Source organism: Peromyscus eremicus, chromosome 6, assembly GCF_949786415.1.
Source record: "Peromyscus eremicus chromosome 6, PerEre_H2_v1, whole genome shotgun sequence".
NCBI lineage: Eukaryota > Metazoa > Chordata > Mammalia > Rodentia > Cricetidae > Peromyscus > Peromyscus eremicus.
In genome coordinates, this window is record NC_081421.1 from 26,995,083 (window position 1) to 27,014,698 (window position 19,616).

The 19,616-nt window shown below is 39.5% G+C and overlaps 1 protein-coding gene across 1 annotated transcript in view; it reads right to left on the reverse strand.

Moving 5' to 3' along the window:
• Positions 1-4,640: 4,640 nt before the first annotated feature.
• LOC131912838 (rho GTPase-activating protein 20-like) overlaps positions 4,641-19,616 on the reverse strand; it is a 36,987-nt gene continuing 22,011 nt past the window's right edge. The window contains 9 exon segments of the mRNA XM_059265086.1: positions 4,641-5,003; positions 6,196-6,386; positions 8,866-9,024; positions 10,378-10,682; positions 12,872-13,133; positions 15,139-15,325; positions 15,768-15,877; positions 17,833-18,066; positions 18,296-18,682. Coding sequence (XP_059121069.1) covers positions 6,360-6,386; positions 8,866-9,024; positions 10,378-10,682; positions 12,872-13,133; positions 15,139-15,325; positions 15,768-15,877; positions 17,833-18,066; positions 18,296-18,682 — 1,671 coding nt within the window. The 3' untranslated portion in view covers positions 4,641-5,003; positions 6,196-6,359.

A 19,616-nucleotide genomic window follows, 5' to 3' on the forward strand; every position in this document is an offset into this window, starting at 1 on the left:
TTCCCCCTCTAGAACACACACACACACACACAAAGTTGGATGGATTGCTATTTACGCAATACCCTAAATTCTAATTGTGTTGAAGATTCTGTTACTTCTGACTCAAAAAAGGTAATTTTCCTATCTCTAAAATTAGGTTAAAACTTACCAAATGAAATGTTCTATGCAAAGTGCTTAACAATGGACCTCATACTTCAGAAAAGATCCAATCTAAAGTCTATGGTGTGACCCAAGTCTCAGTGCAGATGATGGATGATGATGATGATGATGATGATGATGGTGATGATGGTGATGATGATGATGATGAAGTTGGTGATGTTTATGATAATGATAATTTTGATAATAATTTCGATTATTGTGGTGATAATGACCATCGTGATCTGATCTAACAATTCGAGGCTCACCTTCTGAGAACATCTCTGAATATCTGAGGATTTCAAAGCCCTGCTTATTCTGCAGCATTTCCTGCTGCTGGAAGCAGTAGCTGGACCCTCCCTGCTGTTGGAGACACTGGCTCTCTAATCCCTGTTGGTGGTGAAAGTGGCATTATCAGAAGGGTCAGGTTTCTCTCCCTGGCAACAGAACATTAACAACTCTTTGTGTTTGTATCTCTACAGCCATGTGCTCTATGAGCTGTCTGCTTTGTAATTCCAGATTCCCATAAAGGTAAATTCCATTTACCTTTATGCTTGTGTGATAACCATGCAATGACTTTCAAAGGGATAAAAAGTATCTGGAAAAAGTGGTATCGATGAGTATCTCAGGTAAATTCTGTGAAATAATTAGTGGTGATCTTTCAAAAACTATTAAATGACACCTACTTGATGAAGTTGTGAGGAGGCTGGAGATACTAACAAAACAAATAAGTACTCATATTAACTATTTAAAGTTTTGAGCTCAGACTGGAAATACTTTCCTTATTTCAAGCATAAAATATAAGATTGCCTTCAATTAAGAATACCAAGATATTACTTTTGCAAACAGTGTTGTCAGAGCTACTGAACTAAGTATGAAACTTGAAGGAATTACAGATAAATACAGTTTGAGAAATTCATTCAGGTGATGGGAGTTCAGAAGAAAAGACTAATACAGTGGTTCTAGTGGCTCTGCCACATAACTGCACATCCTTAGTAACTGAGGGAGAGGAGAAGACTGCCAGACGGCATCCTCCAAAGACTATGGAGAATCATGAAACAGACACACTGGAGTCTAAGCAATCAAGTTATTGGATGACATTTACTATAACAGAAAAGAATATGTAATATACAGCATAAAATATAGCAAGTGAAACTATTTGTAACAAATATGATAAAATAGAAGAACAGAAGGAATGTCATATAATAAAGTTTTTTAAACTATGGGTAAGTGTGAGGTAGAAGGAAACCTTCAAATGGATTGAGTTGGAACCTGAGAAGTTCTTACTCATGGCTCAAGTTCATACTCTAAAAACATCACTTTGAGTTTCTCCACTGGTTGATGGTGACATGCTCAATATCTTTTAAAAAGGAATTCTCATTTCTGGACAAAACCAGAAGATTCAAACAAATTCTGTTAAATGCTGTAAGTGGTTTCCAACACTAGTTTTCAGTGGAATAATATAGAAAGTGAAGGATGTAGCCCAATGGAGTTCTGGGGACTCATGTCTCCAGTTACTGAGACAATCATGGGCAGGAAGATAGCTTGGCCAACCCAGATGCTGACTCAGTCATCATCCTCCAGTTTTTGGTTCTGTAGAACACTATGACCTTCAATGGTACTGGATGTGGAAGTTGTTCTATTGCTCACTGCTAAATGAAACATAAAATGTCATCTTGATACAAAGATTGTTAGATTATAAAGTCACATAAATTCAGATAAAATGAGTTTTTCTGTGTATTTCCTCAAGTCAATGAGATAAATATTATCAAGCCAAGAAAATCAACTATGAACCTCATCTCAACTCTACACAGTGAATTACTTGTGTTAACAATCTACCTGATTTTGAATGGCAACAACTATTGATCAAATTTGACATCAGAGTCCTGAAAGGAAGAAAAACTTGAAATCCAGAATTATGAAGAGAATAGCAGTTACTCCAAACAGATATGAACCCATGAATGACTAAGAATATTATGAACGTGTATTTAATTATACAATCAGTATAATACATTATAATATAGAAAAAGTTTCAATATCACTGCAATGACTAATGTTTTATGTTTCTTCTTAATGGTGCATGCATGTGTGCCTCTCTCTCTCTCTCTCTCTCTCTCTCTCTCTCTCTCTCTGTGTGTGTGTGTGTGTGTGTGTGTGTGTGTGTGTGTGTGTTGTTATATGCCCTGTGAGTACTTGATGGCCATGGAAACTAGAAAAGGTGGTCAGATGCTTGAGGCCTAGATTTCAGGCAGTTGTAGAGCACCAGACATGGGTGATAGAAACCCAACTCAGGTCCCCAGCAAGAGTCCTATTAACACCTGAGACATGTATCTCTCCCCCTGGAAATTTCTTACTGTTAACCTAACTAAATTGTGATTTACCTTGCACACACACACACACACACACACACACACACACACACACACACACAAAACCTCCAGGTATGTCTGTATTTCCAGACAGCCTTAAATGAGGAGGTAAGTCTTCCCAAATCCATTGATGCATGTCCCAGATTGACTAAAAGAATAAATAATGATGAAATCACCTAAGCACTGGCTTTCATTTCTTTTTACAAACACACTGCTGTTCTCCAAGATCTCTGTCTGGAATGGAGATTCTAGGGTCTTTGCATCTTACTAAAATATTTGGTTAAAATTTCATACATATTGCAAAGAAAAAGAAATTACTAGGAAGCAAACAGACATTTCAGAACTGATATGCTGCCAAGAGGAACTGGGAATGAATTGAATTAGTGACTTTACAGGTACCATGATTACCCCTTGGTTTTGTTTGTTTGTTTGTTTGTTTGTTTGTTTTGAGATGAAAAGGAGAAGGAGTTTGGTTGCAGTGGTTTGAATGCGATGCCCCTCTAAGTTCAGGTATCTCAAAACTTGATGTCCTCTTTTTGACACCATTTGGGTGGTTTAGGTGTTTTGGGTTCCTGGAGGAAGTACGTCATTGGTTGGAATTTAGGGTTTCAAAAGCCCTGAGCCATTTCCGGTCACTCTCTCTACTTCATGTTTGCTGTCCAAGGTAAGATCCTCCAGCTCTCAGCTTCCTGTTTGCGTTGCTCTGTTTGCCTGTGGCCATGCTCCTCTGCTGTGATTGTGAGGATTCTAATCTTGAAGCCCCAAATAAACACATGCTTCTAGAAGTTGCCTTGGCCATGGTTTATACCAAAGCAATAGAAAGTAACTAAGAGAAGAAGTTGGTTTCAGGGGTAGCAAATCATGTAGAGATATCTGAGAAGAGGGAATCTGAATTGAGAAGATACCTCCGTAGATTGACCTATAGCGTTGGGAAGTCTATGGGACACTGTCCTGATTAACAAATAAATTAGTAGGGCCCAGATCGCCAGGATGGTGCCATCCCTGAGCTATTGATCCTGGGTTATGTAAGAAAGCTTTCTGAGAAAGGGAAATAGGGCAAGGCAGTAAGCAAAACTCCTGCACACCCTCTGCTTCAGCTCTAGCCTCCAGTTCCTGCTCTGCTTCAGTGGGAGCCCTGCCATTTCTCAGTAACTGACTGCTCACTGGAAGTGGATCATGAAGGGAATCCTTTCCTCCATAAACTTAATTTTGTCAGTGTTTCATCCCAGCAACAGTCACAAAGTAAGGCACTTGCTAAGCTGAACAATACTGGATCCTTAATTGTCTTTTGATTGAGATGGTGGAGTTAAGTCATCTTTACTAATCACTTATGTTCCTTCCCAGGATGCACCTAATTTTATGACCAGTCTTGCACAAGATAGGAAAGAAATGACTATCAGGAAGATCACACTCAGATGACTGCTGTATTTCATATGCAAATAGTTCAGAATGGTCTTGCTCTTTGCTTTCATACCTGAACACATAAACGAAGATATCTGAATAGACTTGTCCATAATGGGAGAAGCATTAATAGTTGTTAGAAGTGAAAAAACAGATTTTGTTGCTCCATTTGGATTGAACATCCAGCTTAACACAGGCTTGGATTTTATATTGCCAGTAGCTTGGTAGTTGAATAGTTTAAAGGGGGCTTGTGCATAGCCCAAGCCAACTAGAGTCCTAGGTGAGTAAGCTATTCCTCATGCTATACTGTCCCATTGTGAGTCACATGACCATGACTTCCTTCCTATGGGCCTTATCCCTGGAATCTACTGGGTGAAATATACCCTTGCTCCCATATAAAGGTTTTGCCTGTCATTTTAACACAAAACAAGAGAAACTGTCGTGTAAGTCTGCATTTGTACATTAAGGGTTTACTATTTATTTCTATTTTCTCAGTTTTCTGAATTTAGTACAAAATGTTTTGATCATATTCCACTCCTAGAACTCTTCCCATATATCTGTTCCTACTGAACTTTGTACCCTTTCTTTGCTTAAAGCCATCATGTCTGATTTGTTCGGTACAGATTTCCTCAGGAGGCTTATATATTAATGACTTAATCTTTCAGGCTCTTCTACTGGGAATTAAGTTTTAATAGATAAGCCAAACTATGAGGCAAATGGATCATGCTGCTGTGACATTAGAGGGAATATAGGACCCCATCTTCCTCTCTGGCTGTCTCTCATTCTGCTTTTTTCCTAGCAGATGAGTATATTCTCTCAGGAATTTTCCCCCACACATAAAGTGTTACGCTCAGGCTATCTAAATAAAGAAAGCATATCAATAATAAATCTGAAACATCAACAACACAAGTTAACATGAACTGTTGTGTGGAGCACTGGCTCAGAAGTTGTGACTACTGACAGCTGTCTCAGAGGACCCTGATCTTGCTCCCAGCACCCGTGTTTTGGATCACAACCATCTGGAACTCCAGTTCCATGAGATCCAATGCTGTATTGCTTCCAAGGGCCCAAACTTATATGCAGGCAACATAAAACTTACTGTAAAATAAAAAAATAAACATTTCATTCATGCTTCATACAAATTAAAATAAACATTTTGTGCTAGAATTATGGCTCAGTAGATAAGAGCACTGGTTGAGAGTCTAGAGGATCCAGTTTGGATTCTCAGGACCTCATAGTAGCTCACAGCTGTATGTGACTTTAATTCCAAAGAATCCAAAGCTTTCTTCTGACATCCAGGGGCACTAGGCAAGGTTGGAATATACAAACTTACATTCAATCAGAACATTAATAACACAAAAATAATTTTAAATACTTTAATAATATCAATGTTAATTTTTATAAGTGAATCCTTACAATATGTAGTTATCCAAATGAAAAGCTGACTGGCATAGGAGCTGATAGACAAGATTTTGCTGACTGAGCTATAAACAGCCAACAGAATGCACTGTGTGTAGAGCCTTGGTGCCCATATGTTCAATCCACACATAAGTGGGACTAAAGACCAGAGTAGCTGGGAATAAATGTCATTCCCTAGGATAAGAAAACTACTTTTGAATATTTGTCCAAGTCTATGTATTGTTCCATATTTATACACAGTCCTGAATATTAGTTTGTTGAACCCCAGCACACATCTCTTTTCTCATCTCTATGGTTCAGGCACATCAGATTCTCAATCCCAATTAAGAAAGGAATGATTCACTTCCTTTCAATCCACATTTACTATTTCCCTTCCCAAAGCTCTCTGAAATAGACCAATTCCTCTTCCACCTCACAAGAATGCAACTCAAGCTGGGCGTGGTGGTGCATGCCTTTAATCCCAGCACTGGGGAGGCAGAGCCAGGTGGATCTGTGAGTTCGAGGCCAGCCTGGTCTACAGAGCGAGTTCAAGGACAGACACAAAAACTGCACAGAGAATCCCTGTCTCAAAAAACCAAAAAGAAAGAAAGAAAGAAAGAAAGAAAGAAAGAAAGAAAGAAGGAAGGAAGGAAGGAAGGAAGAAGGAAGGAAGAAAGGAAGAAAGGAAGAAAGGAAGAAAGGAAGAAAGAAAGAAAGAAAGAAAGAAAGAAAGAAAGAAAGAAAGAAAGAAAGAAAGAAAGAAAGAAAGAAAGAAAGAAAGAAGAATGCAATTCAAGGGTTCCATTAACAGCAATGATCTGTCCAAGGTATGCCCAATTCCTGGATCACAATGGAGACTTTGTTTCCAAAGGCAGAGAACAAGTGCCCTTACCTTTTTTTGAGAGATCATCTCCAAATCCCAAGCTGCAAGAAATAGGCCTCCATAGAAGATAAGGGGCTATGGGAACTGACAATCCATAAGCGTCCATGTGATTAATGGAAAAATGACTTTTAATCTTGTATAATACACTCATAAGGTGTCTCAAGAGGATGAAATTAGGTTTTGGCATCTGTGATAAAAGACTAAACAGAGAAAAATGGGGCAGTTATGTTTGTTCGTCCTACAAGTAATGTTACTTATGAATCTGTAAATACCAAGAGAAAGAAGGGTAAATCTTTTGTAGACTAGTTCATAGAACTAGCAGAATTCAAAAGAAGTCAGAATATAGCTAAAGTATTGCCTAAGATATGTTCTGCAAACCACTTCTGTGTAGAGAGCCACGGGAAGTTTTTGAAAATCATGGATGCACGTCTGTGCATCACATGTGCACTTGCTGCAAACTGTCCTGTGGGCCCTGGGAATGGAAACATCCAGAGACGTTAAACACAGAATCATCTGTCCTCTCCAGACACCATGGAGATGGACACATGTAATATGTAACTTCATATAAACACATGTAACAATCATTTGTCATTCTAGAATGTGATGGGCTGAACAGGACTGATGAAACTAAGCCATGCACTTATAAAAGCTGCTTCTATGGAGAAGGCTGAGATGCTGGAGTCCTGGCTGGTAATAGGAGCTCAAAGCTCCTCTGTTACCTAAGAAATCTTTCTATGGAGTATTGTACCGGAAAATGTTTCAAAGAAGTTGAAGTTGAACCTGACCTAGACTTCTCTAGCTTGCTAGAGTTGAGCAAGTTGAATTCAGTAACAGCTCTATATACCAATCAATGTCAGATATTCAGCATGTGAAATATCGTTAAATACTGCATGGTAATATTGGACAGAAATAACCCACAGGCATCACACACACATAGGCACACACACACACACACACACACACACACACACACACACACACACACACACTTTTGTCTCATGCAGGAACTCAAAACTGTATTCTGGACTGGCCTGGACATAACTATCTAGCCAAGGCTGTCTGCCAAACCATGACAATTATAATGTTGCAGCCTCCCAGATGGTGAAGTTACAGGCATGAGGCAACACACATGACTGAAAAATGCATCTGTTTATAAAGTGACTCTACATGTGTGAGCAAAAGAAACCTCTTGGCATGGGACATCCTTTCAGTGGATAATCATGTAAATACAAGCTAACACACTTCTAAGAACATATCGCTTCTTTTTTGTGTTGTTCCCCAAGTGATTAATATATTGTTACCTCTGGATAGCAGCAATATTTTGATTCAGAAATCCTTTATCAGGGACTTCAAGCCATTTTTCATATAGGTCAGAACAAAGCAAGCTTCCTTGTATACATCAAACAAATTCCTTATATTTTTTAAAAAAGAAAAATAAGAATCATAATGGTCAATATACATTGGAGAAATTATTGAGAAACAGTTTTGTTGAAAAGTATCAGTTTAGAACAGTGGTTCATGGCCTTTGGGTCCTGACCCCTTTGGAATTTGCATATCAGACATTTAAGTTACAATTCATGCCAGTAGAAAATTACAGATATAAAGTAGCAACAAAATAATTTTATGGTTAAGGGTTACCACAACACAAGGAACTGTATTAAAGGGTCAGAGAATTAGAAGGGTTGAGAACCACTGGATTAGACCCCACTTCCTTAAGGGATTCCCAACATGTCATCTACTCAGAATCTCAGCTCAACTGTGGAACCCAGAAGCAGGAGCCTGGGTTTTCTTACCCCTGACTGGAGTCAAAGGAGCAGAGTCTGGATGTGGTGGCAATGAAATAAACCTACCCTCTGTTAAAAGTGCTCTTCCTGGATATAAGCACCCATAAATGGGCAGGGTCAGTAAACACCTCATCCTGAGGCTACAATTTGATGAATCAGAGCTTTTGATTCAGATTCATGGTAAGGAAAGTTCTAATGTGCATGTAGAGCTCTGCTTACAGGCACACTTGGACTGGGCTGAACTTTCTCACCTGACCCCTGTGTCCCATATGAGAATGTCTCAGTTTCACATTCACTCCCTTAACTGTGCAAAATTTCCACTCTTTAAATTGTAAGCAGCAGCTTCATGGCAAGTTCAATGTGGTAGACTCTTCATGAGTAGGTTAGGCTACTTCTTGATTCTCTGACATGGGATTAGGATAGCAATATCTGGTAACTGTGAAAGTACTTATTTATTTTTTGGTAGCGATGGAAACAATTTCCTGTCTGTACTTGGCAACATCCAACTCTCTGTGAACCTATTACAGGTCATTGGTGGACTAGCCATTGTGTTGTAGTTGAAGGATATACATATTTGTAAATCACACTTTTTCCACTATTACTACTTGTTTTGTTATTTCCTCACAGGGTGTGGTCAGAGGTGAAATCAGTGGAGTCCTTTGCAATGGCAAACCAAAGCACACCTAACATATGGGGAAGTTGTCTTCTAACAGAAGATGCTTCAACTGTGTCTTTGTGATAAATCCTTTAGCTTGTCAGACTTTTATCTACCAGGCCTCTTATCCTGAGGTCATCGTGTGAAGGAAACTATCATCATCGGTTTATCTCATGGAAGGAAAGTACTTAAGCATCTCTAGAGGGATGCTGAATGTGGAGGATACTAAACTTTCTTTACCTTTAAGACAGATGCAACAACCAGGACAGATTCCTCAGTCAAGTTGACTTCCTCCCCATCATCAAGCTTTTCTTTAAGGGTTTGGAAGGATTTGTTGGCTATTGTTCTGAAGATCTTCTCCGTATGTAGTCCCTTTTTCTCAATAATAGAGAGCATGTCCTGTGTGAGGTAAAGAAAAGCTTCTGTTATTATAGATCCACGCTTTTGAAGCACCAGTGTGTCTCTTACTGAGAACCAGAGCAAGGGCAGGCACGGGTGCAGAGCTACACCTGGAAGAAATGAAGATTTTGAATTTTTTCTTTCATTTTTGTTTCTTTTTATAGCTTCGAGATATATCTTCTCCCCTAATTACTTTTTCCTAATTTGAAACACTGGAATTTGTTGGAATCAGTTATTCCTTGGCATTGACTCACACGTCTGTTCCCCAAGCATTTTGGTGAATGGTCCCCTCTTACTCTTGCTTTCTCTTCTATGAACATCTTTCCCACACCTGCCAGTCTCACTTACTATTGGTATATTTCCCTTCCCGTGTCCCAGCTGTTATTATTACTTCCTGTCTGTCCTGGGCCCTGTTATGAGTCTTAAAATCTGTGTTTTTAAGAAAGCTTTATCTAATTATACTTCCTTTGACAGAGAATTTCATTTCCTTTGCCTGTGACTTTTCTTTTCAACTATCAATGTCATAAGGTGCTGTCACAGTCAAGGACCCAAGGGAATATCAATTCGTCTTCCATGTTTTCAGTATGTAAAAATGACTACCATACATAACCTTTACTGAATATTTTCTCTGTTATCAGATTTGGGATGATCATAATCATGGTTACCAGAAAAATTTTGTAAAATACACAAGGTGTGGACAGTAATTATCGTGTCTTTGACACGACAAGCTTGTTCATATGCAGCATAAATTCCTGAAACTGAGTATAGTGCTAAAACGGATGCTGCACACTTAATGTGTATTTTCAATGGCAATTTAGTAATGCTTAAAATAGCTCATGTCATATTGGGTGGCTTGTAAATACATTCTACTAGAATGAAAGGGTTAATACATAGCACAGAACAATGCTTATATATAATTCCTTTATAATACAAAGAAAGCACTCTAGATATTTTGAATTATAAAATAGAATAATCTCAGTGGCAATGATACTAAGGAAGACCCCAGAGTAATATGGAGTCATGAAAGAAGCTGGAAGAGTTGGGGTTTGGGGACTCAGAGGGTCTCACCCATAGACCTATTTCCTCCAATAAGCTGGTGGGTTTGGGTCTTTGTGGAAAAGAGTTGAAGACATGGAAACACTGTAGGTTTTTGTTATGTTTTTTTTTTTTCAGTCTTCTTGAATTACATGGCTCTAACTTCAGCATGATTAATTTCTTTGAGGCAGTATTTTAAAAGGATCTCACTCTCATGGACAGGTTATCTAGACATTCATTAGTCTCACAATTCACTGAAAACAGGTTTCTGGAAATTATGTTGAACAAGAGAGCTGTAGACACCAGAGTGAAACTCACCAGTACTGGAGTAGGCAGATGGCCATCCTCACACACACTCAGGAGAGACATCCCGAAGAGGTGTCTCTTGATGGGTGGTGATGGGGTGTCAGAATTTACAACTAGTTGTTCCTCACTTGGTGGTGATGGGGTGTCAGAATTTACAACAAGGAGTTCCTTGTTTGGTGCTGGTGAGTTATCAGAATTTCCAGTGGGGGGTTCCTCATTTGGCGCTGGAGGAATTAAGCACATGTTGTCTTGGCTGGTATCAGAGCCCCATGTAATCATCAAATTTATTAAAGACATTTTGACATGTTCCTCAGAATCTAAAAAAGAAGAGAAATCACTGTATGTTATAATTGGATTCACTTAACCCTTCCATGCCTTTTCATCTTATAGCTTACATACCTTCTGCATCACCATAATACACAGACAAGAACCAATAATATAACATTTATGATAATGAGACTGCATCCTGAGGGGCATGATATCTAGCAGTATATGGCTCATGTTTGTCTTGAAAGCTATGCAAATAGATATTAGAATCAAGCAGTGATGTAGTATACAATCTGAGTCCTCCTGTATGAATTCTTGACTGAACAGCCATGGGCAGTATTTGAAACTATGGGGGGGATACAGCCCCTCAATAGCCCTCTCCCAGGGTCCAGGAAGAATCTACAACCAGCTGATAATCTAATCTTTGACAATATTAGATAAAAATCTATGCACATGAACTCTTTAGTTCATATGCTTTATTTTTGTGAGTCAGTTCTCTCTCTACATAGTTTCTTTTCTCTTCATATACTTAGCTCCTCACTGTCCCTTCTCTTCCTGTCCTATCATTGTCCTAGTTCATACTAAGCTCTTTCCATCTCAACCTCATCTTCATCTCTGTTATTTCCTCTGTCCATCTTCCTCGCTTCCTCTCCTGCTCTCAGGACCTGACTCAATCCACCTACAATCTGCAAAAACTCTGCCTTGTTGCTTTCTCCTTGGGCCATGCCACTCTGCTAAGAATCTTGCCTCAATTGCTTCCCTCCACCTGGTATGAAAAACAAAACAAAACAAAAAACCAAAAACAACAACAAAAAAAACCTCTTTGTCCTGAGTCACTTGGCTTGTGAGAGGAAGGAGGTTCTGAGCTTCATTTGCACAAGAAATAAAGCTATGCACCTAGCCTGTCTCCAAGGCAGTATCTCCAGAAGGGTGTTTACCTTAATTCAGGAGACCATTTGCCATTATAGTCTAGGATGTTTGAGAAGAATTTTAGGAAAAATACACTGTTAAAAGTTCTTGGGAAGTTATAAGTGCATATGAAATTAATAGAAGACAGACGATATATTAAAAGCTGAATAACACCAAATACTCCTTGAGATTTGGCTTAATGCTCTCAAAAGGCCCTTAGCTTCTTCCAGGTATTAGCTTTTCCATATTCGGCTGAATTCCTACTACATTCCTGTGGCTTGTAACAGAGCAACTATAATGTAAGAGCAGTATCTGCACTTCATCACATAGCTTGCCTGACTGTATTTCTCTGACAGTCTTTAGCTTTTCTCCCTTGAACTATGAGACCAAATCTGAGATCATAGCATAATTCTCCCCTATGGGTATATATGCTATATGAAGACTTCCAAAAGAACATACATGGTGGTGCACACCTTTAATCCCAGTTCTCAGGAGGTAGAGCCAAGAGGATCTCTGTGAGTTTGTGACCACCCTGCTCTACAAAGCTTGTTCCAAGATAGTCAGGTCTATTAAAGAGAGAAACCCTGACTGTCAAATTGAGTGGCTATTCTGAGTATTATAAAAATCAGTCAGGAGTCAAGATATCAAGGTAAGTGACATTTCTCCATATATTCTTAACTAATTGTATACGTGGCACTTCTAGAATTTACTTCTTACATAAATTCAGGACCACTGTGAAGAAGGAATTACAATTCACAGGCAGTGAAAACAGAAAAACACCTATAATGTACAGGTGAAGTTTCAATTCCAAATGGTTTTAGTACAGTCCCAATCACTGTGCTGTGGGATGTCTTTCTATATGCTGTGAATATGTGTTGCTCTGATTGGTTGATAAATAAAGCTGTTTGGGCAATGGTGAGGCAGAATAAGGTAAGCAGGACATTTGAACTGGAGAGAGAGGAGAAGAAAAGGAGAGTGGGGCAGACGCTGTGAGCCACCACCAGGAGAAGCAAGATGTGAAAGTAACAGTAAGCCACAAAGGCACACGCCAATGCATATAGATTAATACAAATAGGCTGAGTTGAGTTGTAAGAGCTAGCTAGGGAGAAGCCTGAGCCATTAGGCCATGTAGTTTGTAAATAATATAAGTCTCTGTGTGTTTACTTGGAACCAAGAGGCTGTGGGACATGAGTGAGAGAGATTCATCCTGACTGTTGGGCCAGGCAGGACTGGAGAAGCTTCCAGCTACATAGCTGTTTATTGTAAATGATGTTTTCAGGGCTAAATGTGTCTAACTCATAGGATAAAGTTATAGATCATCTATACTTACCTATAATTCCCTCACTGAGGAGAGAAGCAGTTGGACTTCTGGGCACTACATCATTGCCTGTGGGGCTTGTCCTCTCACTGGGACAGGGGTAGTCTTCTTGTTCCTTCTCCTCTGTCTCAACACTGTCGGTTGGAGTGTTCAGGGAATTGTAAGCCTTCTCCCCACCAGAGCAAAGCAATGAGCTCTATAATTAGCTCTCATAAATGAGCTCTTCTCCAAATATTTTTGGATAGTTCTCAATAAGGAATTTGATAAGAGAAACCTGTGATAAAACAAGGCAAACACAAAGGGTCTCTGTCATTTTGCATGGTTGTAAATCACATTTGATATATGAGCCTTGAGGCTAAAAGTATGTAGTTCAAAATTCAGAGAAAAAGTCAGCTTCTACAAAATATGGGGGGGGGGGGTTCTGTTAGAAATATGAAAGAAGATTTTTGAGATCAGATGATAAAATGTGATCATCACAGTGCAATACTATAGAAGAGGATGGTTTCTAGTGCTCCCACTGTGATGGCTACTGTATACTGTTAACTTGAATAACTTTTGTTCCATTTGGAACAGACAAGGATGCTTACAGAAAGGTACAGTTAAGGAGGGAAGACTAACCCTCAATGTAGGCTCCATCCTATTGAAAGTTCCTACTGGGTGACTAAAAATGAAGAGACAGGCAAAGCCAACTGAGCAACAGCATTCATGTGTCTCTGGTTGCTCAGTGCAGAGGCAATGTTAACGGCTTGACAAACAGGTTCATTATTATACGTAACTTTGTAACTCTGTGGGCTTGGCCCTGGGTTTCAGCACCAAATTATAAGTAACTTTGTTGCAATTCTGGGGGTTTGCTTGGGGCTGCTAGGACAGCTGATGGCTGGAGCTGCAAAGAGACAGCTCAGTCCTGGAGGGTTCGGTATCCTGGACACCTCCAGCTGCACAGAACAGCTCTGTCCAGGAGATGTCCCAGACACCTTGAGCTGCTCAGGAGCCCAGGGCCAGGGTGCTACTTTCCTGTCTGTGATTGGTTGGTTCCACAAGTCAGTTGGCTAGGAACAGAGATGGCTCTGATTTGAGCCTGTGTTTCCTTCACTGGGCTTTCTTAGCTTTTTGACACTAATTCCAAGGCCAGCGCACATTTCTTTCACTGACTCTGAGTCTAGGGACCAAGAGTGTTTCTTTGGTACTGGTTTCAGAGTTAGGGCATGTTTCCTTAGTTCTGGATTTGGGGATAAGGTGTTCAGATATCTCTCTGGCTCAGGTCCCAAACCCAGGCTGTATTTCTTTCCCTGGTCCTGGGATCCAGGGCCAGGATGCTACTTTCCTGCTCTGTGATTGGTTAGTTTCACAGGTCAGTTGTCCAGGAGCAGAGATGACTCTAATCTGAGCCTAAGTGTGTTTCTTTCTGCCCTGATCTGAGCCATCTTTCCCTCCTAGTTCTGGGCTCCAGGGTCAGGGTGGGTTTCTTTAGCCAGCCCCCTTCCCCTACAATTATATTGGAAAATATTTGATGTAAGGTCTATTTGCAGTGAATTGGGTAATTGTGGATATGCAATGACAGGTTGTTTGGAACTCTTTCTCTTCTGTTCGTTGATTCTACACAATATAAGGAAAAAATGTCCTGAGTCAGGCCTTCCTGTGACATGCTTCTTAGAGGCCCAAGCGCAATTGCTCAGTCAATAGTTAATCAGAAACTCAAATACTGAGAGTCCAAATAACCATTTGGTCTTTATACTAAATAAATTCTGGTATTTTGTGATCATATTTGAAATGTGCATGCCATAGAAAAGTGTCTCTAATCCAACCATAATCAGCAAGAAGAGGCCAAGGATATATTTGATCACACTAACCATGTCTCAGAACAACATATCTGATAAAACAATCCATATTGTCTTTGTTTAGTTGGGAAACCACCTTGAAAACAAGTAGAAATTCACACATTCCTCAGTGATGACATCAAGGGTTCAGTCTTGATTTTCTAACCCAGCACTCGCGTTTTCTTATCATTTCACAATACTAGCTCTCAGTGGGTTAGTCTAACAACATTCTAAATTGCAATTGACAAAGGACTGAGTCACTGAGCTCAAATAGCCATTTAAATTTTACTTACTCAAAATCCACAAATGATTCTTCCTCTCCAGATGAATGAAAATCAAGGGTACACTCATTTAAAAAACAAAACAAACAAAAAATCAAAACCCCAGACTAGGAATAATCCTGTGTTCCTGTCTCATTGTGAAGACGTGTTTACTCTAGGCATAAAATATATGTCTCATTACCTTTTTGGTGATATCTGCCAATCTTGAGTTGCCAGAGCTAGGCAGGCATAGAATACACAGGGCTATGCAAATGGCTAAATTAGAAGATGTCATGTGATTGAATTCAGAGTTTCTCTCAATTTTATATAATATTCCGAAAAGTGGTTTCAAAAGAATGATATTCGGTTGGGGTAGTTGCTCTAAAAGACTGAACACAGAGACAAGTTATTTAAAAACAATAAATTTTACTCATGAAATTATAAATATGAAGAAAGGGAACAGAGTAATTATATCTTATTCATGGTCCCCTGAGAATAAAATGGAAGGAGGAATGTGTCCTATAAATTATGCTTGCAATATCTCCCCAAAGTCAGAAAAAAAGAACAAATTTAATTGATATGTACACACACACACACACACACACACACACACACACACTATGTAAATGCTAAGATTAAAAGCATGGGCCACTGTGACTCGCCAAGTCATACTTCTCCTTTCACAATGTCTTCTCTGTTGTGAACAATTGAAACCTTTTGTTGTCAGTCAACATGTTTAGTAAATGATTCTGTGGTATATGATCTAATGTGTCTAAGCAAACATTAGTCCTCTTTTTGTTGGTGTTGCTCAAGAAATTAGTGAATCATTACCTCTGCACTGCAGCTACTTTCTTCTCTTCATACACTGTGTCGAGGACACCAAGCCATTCATCATACAGTCTAGATGTCAGCACACTTCCTGGTATATTTCTTAGAAACTCCTGACATAATAGAAAAAATATTTTGTGAAAAATATATATCACAGAAATTACTCAAAATGCTTTCAACTGTAAAATTCAGCTTAGTTCCAACTTCATTCTTAGTTCCCAACCTATCCCCTAGTTGGAACCTAGTCTGACATGTAGACCCACTAAGTTTTGTCCATCAAAACTAGAAACCTAAGAGCAGATTTTGGGTAGAGCACACTAGCACACACTTTAGAGATCAATACCTCATCTCAACTCTTACGTTCAAATGACAGACATATGCATTATGGTAATTTCTTCATGATCAAGGACTTTTTGCTTCTCACTCTAATGGTTCTGAAACAAGTGATCTAACTGCATGGATGCATGTGCTCATAAGCAAAGACTGGGTGAGCCTGGACCTTCTTTCATGTGCTGTGTTCTCCAAGAGAAAAGGCTTGTAGTAACATTATTGTAGAATATTATTTTAAGGTGTGTTATTTTTGTTTATGTTGCATTTGTTTAACTCTGTGAAACTGTTACTGTGCTGTCTAAAACACCTGATGGTCTAATAAGGAGCTGAACGGCCAGGAGTGAGACAGGAGAAAGAAATAGGTGGGGCTGGCACTCAGAAAGAATACATAGAAGGAGAAATCTGGGAAGGAGGAGATCAAGGAGCCAGAGAAGGATGAGGTCTCCAAGGCCTAGCCACCCAGCTACAAAGCCAGCCACAGAGTAAGAATGAAAGTAACATATACAGAAGTAAGAAAAGAAAAAGCCCAGAGGGGAAAAGGTAGATGGGATAATTTAAAGATAAGAAAAGCTGGCAAGAAATAAGCCAAGCTAAGGCTGGGCATTTATAATTAAGAATAAGCCTCGTGTGCGGTTTATTTGAGAACTGAGTGCCCCCTCCCCCTAAAAAGAGCAAAACAACAACATAACATCCTCTAAGTGGCAGAGGAAATGGAATGTGTGTCTTTGTATAGTGACTGTCAAATAAATATCTCAAAACTGAGCAACAATATGGTTGCTTAAACAATATTCCTGAACAAAAATATCATCCTCAGTAGCACTAACTTGGGATGGCAAAATCTCATGAAGTCAGACTTCTAGACATAGAACTACAGACACATAAATACTACTGAGAGTGGAGAAATTAGTCTTCCTCAAAGATGAACCCCCTAATTGGTAATCCAATACCAATTGGTGGCTAAGAAATAGTGCATATACTGCTAACCATAAGTGGACTCATCAGGTTGTTTTAATATTTTTACGGATGTATATGTATATATGTATGTAATAATAAAAATTAAAGAAAATGGACCCTGTATTTGAGAGGAAGTGGGAAGTTGATGGGAAACAAGAGGACTTAGAGCAAGGAAAGGGAAGGAGTGAAATGATGTAATTTAAGTTGAATTTTAATAGTAACATAAAAGTATCATTTTAGGGGGCTGAAGAGATGGCTCAATGATGAAGAATGCCAGCTTCAAAGCCATGAGAACCTGCATTTGGATCTCAACATTGCATGAGAGGGAGACAGGAAAATCATGGGATCTTACTGGCTATGTGTAGCCAAAGTATATGTGGAGGAGATACATGCTCTACTAAGGAAGAAAAATTTACCTCTCAGAAAAAAACTTAGAGTGACAGAGAATGATGGAAACTGGTAACAAAACACATCTGACTAGGCATGTACACAAGGTGACACTCATGTGCCTGTATAAAATGACCCTCCATACCCTATTATTATTTTGAAACCTGTTTTGCATGAGGAACACAGAGGAATCAAATAAAAGATACTTAGTCACATTACCCTTCACTGTGACAGGTTTATGCTTGAACCCTTATGTTGTGAGCATCAGAGGAACCTTTGGCTTATCAGATTTCTATCAGTCCTGTCTACTGTCCTTCAAGAGTACACATGATGCAGGAAACTACTCACACAGATTGGGAGGAATCCTGAGTGTAGAGGATTCGAGGACTCTCCCTACCTTTAAGATAGATGCCACAACAGGGACACTTTCGTTGTTCAAGTTCACTTCTGTCCCGGAATCCAGCCTTTCTTTTAGGGATAGGAATGCTCTTATTTTGCCAGGTGTGCTGAAGATACCTTCAGTGATTGGCCCCCTTACACTAATAAAGGATAGTATGTCCTGAGAGAAGAAAGAGAAACACCTGTCACTCCACTGGCAGCACAGAGCAGGGTTTCCTTCTTGAGAACCAGGCTAATGGTGTGCGCAGGTGCAATGCCAGAGCTGGCATGGATGAAGAGGACCTGAGCTGGTTTTGGTGCTTCTATCTCCTGTTGTACCTATCCCACCCTAACGTTAACCCTGAGACCTCAGGCATTGTTTATTTGTAATCAGATTTTCCACTACAGTAAAGTGATTTAATCCAACTTTTCCAATACACGGTTGTGGCGAATAGCCCTCTCTTACCTTCCTATTCTTAAGCCAACGATTTGATGCACACTTGCTTCTCCACTTGATGATAGAACTGAAGCGGGGAGGTATTTAGAAGAAGCAGAATTTTGTCCTCAGGACAGCCAAAGAAGAACCATATGAGACCTACCAGAATTGCTGTGGGTAGATTGCCATCCTCACAAATGGCAGTCAGATCTTTTCCAAAGATTTTTCCTGTCTTCACAACTGGCGGGGCTGTGCACACTTGGTCCTCATGGGGCACAGAGTCCTTGTGGAACAACCAGGATATGAAAGGCTGTCTTCTCTTAACTGTTGGCTCCTCTATATCTAAAGAGGAGATGAGATCATTACACGGAGTAGTTTCATTTATGTAACCTTTATTGCAGATTCCCAGTTTATAATGTACCTGTTGCAATGCCTACAAAGAGGTTATCATTTCTGATATAAAATTCCCCATGTTCTTAAGTTGGTTACTCATCCTGTCCTGTGTGTGTGTGTGTGTGTGTGTGTGTGTGTGTGTGTGTTCTTCTTCTCTACACTCTATACTGTTGTTAGACTTAGAGACTTGATCTGAGTGTTCTTCGGTGGGAATTCTCACAACACAATGCTGTCTAGCCCCCACATTACATCATGAGGTACTTGATAGCCAGTTGAACAAGCTTCCTGAGTTATGTCCCATCAGAGGCCTCAGTGGTCATTTCCTTTTTCCCAGCATCCCTCACTGGTATTCAGATCAAGCCGTGTTCTTGTCCTCCAGTGTCATAGTGTCCCATCCTTGGGTTTCTTGCTGAGCTTTTTGAAGAGCCACTGTCAAATTTCTTTCATCAGCAGCAGATGCCCTCCTGAGAAAGTGTCCATGACTACGTTTGTCAGGCAGACTCTGGGCCCACGCCCCACTGTGTTAGTTCAAAGCTGACATCAAAGTTTCTTCTTCCCTTCTGAGATTGCTTTTAGAATACTGGACCATAGTGAAATCTTAAAAAAGTTACTACAAACACATTAACAGTAAACAAAGGAGTCCCAGAACAAAACACAAAATATACAGTCTTTCTCAGCATACAATATACTGGTTGGCTTTCCAATACCAAACAGTCAGGCCTTAAAACACAAGTAATATCATTCAGATTGAGTAAGATGTGTGAGTGAGTGAGTGAGTGAGTGAGTGAGTGAGTGAGTGAGCATATGTGTGTGTGTGTATGTTCGTGTGCACACGTACTTATACATGTATATATGTAATAATTTTTTAAAAGACAAAAATTTGAAAGCAATCAAAGTGGTTCATGGGAGGTTTTGGAGAAAGGAGAGGAAAGGGGAAAATAATGAAAGTATAGTATAATTTGAAAAATATTTAA